The sequence below is a fragment of the Scylla paramamosain genome, chromosome 49 (genome assembly GCF_035594125.1).
Source record: "Scylla paramamosain isolate STU-SP2022 chromosome 49, ASM3559412v1, whole genome shotgun sequence".
Classification (NCBI taxonomy): domain Eukaryota; kingdom Metazoa; phylum Arthropoda; class Malacostraca; order Decapoda; family Portunidae; genus Scylla; species Scylla paramamosain.
In genome coordinates, this window is record NC_087199.1 from 2585001 (window position 1) to 2592500 (window position 7500).

A 7500-nucleotide genomic window follows, 5' to 3' on the forward strand; every position below is an offset into this window, starting at 1 on the left:
CTTTTTTTTTCTAGCTTCTGAGTTCCAAGTTCGTCCAACAGTTCTTGTCCCATTTTTGCCACATGCTAACTGTAGCGGTAGCAGTGACTGTCATGAGGCGGGTAGTCAAGTAAAGTCGCCTCGTTGAACTGCAGCTTAAATGTGTGTGTGTGTGTGTGTGTGTGTGTATATGTGTGTGTGTGTGTGTGTGTGTGTGTGTGTGTGTGTGTGTGTGCTTGTTCAGTATAATACTATCTATCTATCTATTTATCTTCTATCTGTTTTGTATATTATTTTCTTTGTTTTTGTTTTGTTTTGGTAGAGGAGACAAGAAAAGACTGAAAAAAATTACCAGAAGTGTGTGTGTGTGTGTGTGTGTGTGTGCTTGTTCAGTATAATTATCTATCTATCTATCTATTTATCTTCTATCTGTTTGTATATTATTTTCTTTGTTTTTTGTTTTGTTTTGGTAGAGGAGACAAGAAAAGACTGAAAAAATTTACCAGAAGTGTGTGTGTGTGTGTGTGTGTGTGTGTGTGTGTGTGTGTGTGTTTGTTTGTGTGTGTGTGTGTCCTTCAGTCCTTGTCTCTTGCATGGTGTTTTTATTGTTCATTGTCGTTTTGTTGTAATGGGCTGGTATGTACTGTGATTAGTGTTACTTGTTGTGGTAATAGTAGTAGTAGTAGTTATTGTTGTTTTTGTTGTTGGGCTAGTAGTAGTGATAGTAATAGCTGTGGGAGTGATGTAGTAGTAGTAGTAGTAGTAGTAGTAGAAGTTGTATATATTTGTGTAAGTAGGAGTTTTATATCATTGTAGTAGTAGAAGTAGTAGTAGTAGTAGTAGAAACAGTAGTAATAGCAGTAGTAGCAACAGTAGTGGTAGTAGTAGTAGTTGTAGTAGCAGCATATGCACAAAATATGTATAAAGAACACCTTTTTAGTTTTGTGTGTGCGTGTGTACAGTGTATGTATGTGTGTGTGTGTGTGTGTGTGTGTGTGTGTGTGTGTGTGTGTGTGTGTGTGCGTGTGTGTCAGTGCGCCCCATCTCACGGCTTCTCACTACAGCAGCGCACTACCTCTACTGCAACATGATGCCCGTGGGGGAGATGTGCTGGGGTGAGTAGTGTGGGGGGTGGTGGTGGTGGTGGTGGTTGCTGATGCCGGTGGTGATGGTGGTGGTCAGCTAACAGAACTAATAGCAATTTTTGGCTCTTTTTTTTTTTTTTTTTTTTTTTTTTCATTTATTTTTTTATTTGGCATGTTTGTCTGATTTTGTTTGATTTTTTTTTTTTGCACGTTTAATCTTTTCTTATTGTTTTTTTTTTGTGTGGTTTTAATTTTTCTTTTTTTCCTTTTGTTTGCCTTGTTTTTGTTTTTTTTTGGCATGTCATTCAATTTTATGCATGTATTATTTGAGCATGTATCTCTCTCTCTCTCTCTCTCTCTCTCTCTCTCTCTCTCTCTCTCTCTCTCCTCTCTCTCTCTCTCTCCTCTCTCTCTCTCTCTCTCTCTCTCTCTCTCTCTCCTCTCTCTCTCTCTTCTCCTCTCTCTCTCTCTCTCTCTCTCTCTCTTTGGCTGGCCCTCATAATTATTACTGCCTTGGAAACTTGTAAACAAACACTTGCTTTTACTGTCCAAACACACCTAATGTATTGTGGTACCTTGTAAACCTCTCTCTCTCTTCTCTCTCTCTCTCTCTCTTCCTCTCTCTCTCTCTCTCTCTCTCTCTCTCTCTCTCTCTCTCTCTCTCTCATCTCTCTCTCTCTCTCTCTCTCTCTCTCTCTCTCTCTCCCTATTTCATCCTGATTCCTCCTCTGGCACCCTGACACTCACCCTTCACTCTTTCAGCCATACCCTGACACACCCTGTTTCACTATACACCCTGACAATCACCCTATAAGTCACCCTATCTCACTATTTCACCCTTTTCACCCTTACTGTCATCCTATCACACTCAATTCCTATACAGCACTATCCTATTTCACCCTAACACACCTTCAGCACACCGTAGCACACCCTTATACCCTTTCAACACACCCTAATTTAACATATCCCACAGCATTCAGTGATAGAGATGCACTGGAGCCTCTGCCAGGGGAGGAGGGGGCTGCAGGAGGCGTGGTGGGGGGTGTAGGAAGCCGCAGAACACACCCCCCGCTGGCTCCCTCCACTCCAGGACCTTCTGAGCCATCTACACTACATGAGATTCTGCAACAAGAGAAGATTGAGTTTGAGGAGAAGATGGAAAAGAGCGGCTCGAAGGAAGAGGTGGTTGCTGGGTGAGTGTGTTTACCTCGTTGTGTTTACCTAGTTGTGCTTTATGGGAAAGAGTTCTGCTTGTGCTGTTCCTTCTCCATATCTTTTAATATCCAACTTAGCCTTGAATCCATGTGCACTTTCTGCATTTACTGTCTCCTCATCCAGACTGTTCCATACATCAATACTTCTATGTGGGAAACTATACTTTTTTGATGTCTCTTGTACAAGCACTCCTCTTCAGCCTCTTCCCATGTCCTCTAGTGTCCCGTGTATCCCAGACCATTAAGTCGCTCCGGTCCGCCTCCTCTGCTCCCTCGTATGCTTTATGTATCGCAATCAAGTCTCCCCTTTCTCTCCTCTTTTCCAACGTTGGTAGATGTAGCCTTGCCAGTCTCTCTTCATGTGACAAGTCCCTGATGCTTGGCACCATCTTCGTAGCTGCTCTCTGAACTCTCTCCAACCTCCTTGTATCCTTTTTCTTGTATGGCGACCACACTACTGCTGCATATTCTAGTCTAGGTCTTATCAGTGACACGATCATCTTCCTGACCATCTCTTCATTCATATATGCAAAGGCCTGCCTTATTCTTCTCAACAAGTTATAGGTTTCTCCTGTACTTTTGCTAATGTGACTCTCCGGGGTCAGGTTCCCAGTCACTGTAACACCAAGATCCTTTTCCTCTTTTGCTCCCCTCAACCTTACACCATTCAACACATAACTTTTTTTTGAGTGTGTGTTTGTGTTTGGGTGGGTTTGGGTATGTTTGCAGTATGTTTTGGTGTGTTTGAGTGTATTTTGAGTTTGTTTGGGTATATTTTTGTGTGTTTTGGTCGTGATTGAGGGTGTGTTATGGTGTGTTTTGAGGGTGTTTTGGTGTGTTTTAGGTAGGTTTTAGTGGGTTTGGGTGTGTTTTGGTATGTTTAGGTTTCGTTTGGATTTGCTAAAATGTATTGTGAGTGTGTTTTGAGTGTTTTGGTTTGTTGAAGTGTGTTTTAAATGTGTTTTGATAAATTTTGTATGTTTGGGTGTGTTTAAGTATGTTTTTGGTGAGGGTTCGAATGTACTAGAATGTGTTTGGGTGTGTTTGAATGTGTTTGGATGTGTTTGGGTGTGTTTGGCTGTGTTTGAGTGTGTTTGAATGTGTTTGGATGTGTTATGGGTGTGTTTGAATGTGTTTTGGGTGTGTTTGAATGTCTTTGGATGTGTTTGGGTGTGTTTGAGTGTTTGGATGTTTGGGTGTGTTTGAGTGTGTTTGGATGCGTTTGGATGTGTTTGAGTGTGTTTGGATGTGTTTGGGTGTGTTTGAGTGTGTTTGGATGTGTTTGAGTGTGTGTTGAGTGTGTTTGAGTGTGTTTGGGTGTGTTTGAGTGTGTTTGGATGTGTTTGAGTGTGTTTGGATGTGTTTGGGTGTGTTAGATTATGCTTATGGTAGGTTTTTGTATGTTTGGGTTTGTTTGGATATGTTAAAATATATTTTGAGTATATTTTGGTCATGTTTGAGTGTGTTTTGTGTTGAGTTTTATATGTTTGAGCATGTTCAAGTGTGTTTGGATATATTTAATTAAGTATATTTTGAGCATGTTTGAGTGTTTTTGAGTTGGATATATTTAAGTATATTTTTGAGCATGTTTGAGTGTTTTTGAGTGCATTCTGGATAGGGTTCATCAGTATTACAACACACTCATCAAGAACACTCATAGCAAAGCACCATTAACACCCAAACGACACTTAACCACCACTTAACCGCCCGCAGCCAACCAGCAGCTCCTCCGCACACTACTCAGCTACTGCTCCCTGCACGGGTCGAGTGGGGGCGGCCTGGCTAGTGTCAGGATGGAGCTAATACTTCTGCTACAGGAACTACAGCAAGAGAGCAGCAAACAGCAGCTCCTCTCCCCGCTGCCATTCCCCACGACCCTGCCTCTCCTGTCTGCCTCCATCGCGTCCAACAAAACTGTCGTGTCGGATCCTGTGAGGCATCTGCAGGTGTGTTTGGGGTGTGGTTGCTGTGTTTGGGTGTAAGTTTGGGGGTGTTTTGGAGAGTTTGGGAGTGTGTTTTGGGGTGTTTAGGACGTGTTTGGGGGTAAATGGAGTTTGGGGGTGTTTTGGAGTGTTTGGGGGTGTTTTGTTGTGTTTAGGTGTGTTTAGGATGTGTTTGGGGGTAAGTGGGATAGTTTGGTGGTGTTTTGGAGTGTTTGGAAGTGTGTTCTGGGGTGTTTAGGGTGTTTTGTGTTTGTGTGTGTGTGTGTGTGTGTGTTTATGGGGTATATTTGAGGGTAAGTAGGGTAGTTTGGGGTGTGTAGGGTAGTTTTCAGGTGTGTTTTGGGGTGTTTGGAGTGTGTTTGGGTGTTATAGGGTTTTTAGGGGAGTTTGGGTGTTTTGGGTGTGTAGGTTAGTTCTCGGATGTGTTTAGGTGTAAATGGTGTAGTTTGGGATATTTTGGGGTGTTTTGTGTGTTTTTTTTTTGTGTATAAATTAGTTTTGGAATGTTTTTTGTGGTTAGGTTGGCATTTAGTAATTTTTTGAATATCAGATACCACAGTAATCTCCCCTCACACACAGATAGATAGATAGATAGATAGATAGATAGATAAATAGATAGATAGATAGGTTTATTGATCATAGCTTTAAGATTATACAGAAAAGTGATGACAGCTTAACCTCACCCCCCTCACCACACACACACACACACACACACACACACACACACACACACACACACACACACACACACACACACACACACACAGGCGGGCACACACGACCTGCTGCAGACCCTGGTGGACATGCATGGGCTGGAGCGGCCCAGTGCGGGGGTGCTGTGTCAGGCTGCTGTGTTGAGGAACCTTGCTGCCGCCCTGTCTGCCTGCATCTACCAGTCGCTGTGTGACTCGGAGACCTTCACTGTCAAGACGCAGCACAGGTCAGGCAGAGAGGGAGAGGGGGAGAGATTTATTTATTTATTTATTTGCTTATTTAATTTTTTATGTAGGAGAGGCACTGGCCAAGGGCAACAAAACTGCAATAATAAAAGTGCCCACTGAGGTGCTGGTCCCCAAGAGTGGGAGCTTGTATCTGTGATTTGAGAATTTAGGCTGCATTCACACCTGCCACTTTTTGTGGTGAGTGGCCACTACAGAAAAGAGTCAAATATAGAACACACATCTATATGCTCCACTCCATTCACATGGCCAACTTTTTGTGGCAGCCATGAAAAGTTGTAAGTTGTGCCGAGCAGAGCCATTTTTCCAGCCACACCACCGTGGCAGCCACAACAGCACCACTGTGCACACCAGTGAAGGGCGTGTCACTACCGGGGCAGTGCTGCACTTGCCACACTGCCCCGCCACGCTGGATAGTGATGGGTCCAGCCACTGAACATCTTGGTGTTGCACTGACTGCTGTGTAATTTTACCTGACCCAGCTTAACCTCACCTCACCTCACCTCATCTAACCTCACCTCACATTACCTAATCTACCCTCACCTAACCCAGCCAAACCTCACCTAACCTAACTTCACTTCAGCTAACTTAATCAAACCTCACCTTCTCTCCCCTGCAGAGTGGCAGCACTGGGTGTGGACATCCAGCACCTGAGTGTAGCACACCGGGAGAGTCACCTGGTGGGGCGGGAGACGCGTGGTGCGGCGTCTGGCGAGGAGGAGACCCTGGCCGTGTGCACCCCTCCCGCCAAGTGGCCTGGTGAGGGACACAGACAGAGACAGAGAGGATACACACACTCCTATCACACCTTATCTTAATTCTTTATTTCAAAACATTTCACAGTCATTCAAAGTTATTTCCAAACCAGCAACAACAAAAACACCCTTTTAAGACCTCAAATTGACCTGGAACACTCTAAAACATCCCTAAACACCTCAAAATATTCAAACACCCTGTATCGCTTCAAAAATCCTAAAACTACACCCCAGAAACACCCAGAACAACTAAAATTACTCTTTACCACCCCAGAAACTCCCTAAAAATTCATATCCTTACCGCTTTAAAACACCCTAAACACAAAATTCTTACCCAAAAACCACCCTAGAGCACAGATTCGCACCCTGTACCACCACAAAATCCCATAAAACTACCCCAGAACACCTAAAACACCCTCAAGTACCTTTAAACACCACATAACCATCCCAGAACACCAAAACACCCCAGAAAGACACTCTTGAACACCTAAAACACCCTACAAAACCACCCCAAAACACCTAAAACACCCACAAGTACCTTACAACACCCACAAAACCATTGCAAAACCCTTAGAACACCCACAAGTACCTTACAATACCACAAAACACCAAAAACACCCCACAAGTACCTTTAAACCCCAATTTCTCTCGGCAAACAGGAGTCACATCCCTGCTGGCGCTTCTGGCAAGAGAACGAGACGAGGACACCCCAAAATTAAGCCTCTTGCTGTGTGAGGCGTTTGTGGCAGTGTACCTGAGTCTCCTGGTGCACGGCCTGGCTGCCAGTGACGCCTACGTGCTGTACAGGCTGGTAGCGCGGCCCATCAGTGACCGGGATTGGGCTACGCTGTTCGGGGAGGTGTTAAGAAGCAGCTCAAGGTTATAACTGCCAATGTGCTTCCAGTAAGTGTGTGGCTCAGGTTCGTGACAGCGTAAGCAGCCACATCTGTATGTCTATCTAAGGCTTGTACATTTACCACAGGCCTTTACTTATACTATAGGCTTGTATTCTGAAAAGCTCTGTTCCCTCACCACCACTGTTTTCCAATGCCACAGAGATGATTGGCCAGGTTTTCAAGAGTGTTTCTCCTGTTTGTAATGTAGAAATGTTGTTAATCTGTCACTACAACCATAAAAACACCCTTAAAAACTTGTGTCACTTCAACTAGAGCCTTTTAAAGAATGTTTCTCCTGTTAATAGTGAAGAAATGTTGTTAATCTTTCACTGGAACCATAAAAACCTCTTAAAGACCTCTTAAAAATCTGCCTCACTTCAATTAAAGCCTTTTAAAGAGTGTTCCTCCTGTTCATAATCTAGAAATCTTGTTAATCTGTCATTAGAACCATAAAAACACTCAAAAACATCTCAAAAATACCTCAGAACACCCAAAAATACCCCAGAACACCCAAAAATACCCCAGAACACCCCAGAATAATCCCAGAAACACCCCAGAAACATTCAAAACCACCCTCAGAAACACCCTATGAACACTCTCCTTCTCCGTCCCTCCCCAACAGACACAGAGCTCGCTGGAGAAGGAGGGCACGGCAGCAGCGGCGGCGGC

The 7500-nt window shown here is 43.8% G+C and overlaps 1 protein-coding gene across 1 annotated transcript in view; it reads left to right on the forward strand.

Moving 5' to 3' along the window:
- LOC135095481 (dmX-like protein 1) overlaps positions 1-7500 on the forward strand; it is a 62811-nt gene that overhangs the window by 33786 nt on the left and 21525 nt on the right. Inside the window, 8 exon segments of the mRNA XM_063996329.1 lie at positions 1044-1094; positions 2038-2225; positions 2227-2257; positions 3992-4224; positions 4989-5161; positions 5800-5939; positions 6595-6818; positions 7454-7500. The exon segment at positions 7454-7500 is cut by the window's right edge and continues 193 nt beyond it. Of these exon segments, the coding sequence (XP_063852399.1) occupies positions 1044-1094; positions 2038-2225; positions 2227-2257; positions 3992-4224; positions 4989-5161; positions 5800-5939; positions 6595-6818; positions 7454-7500 (1087 nt within the window).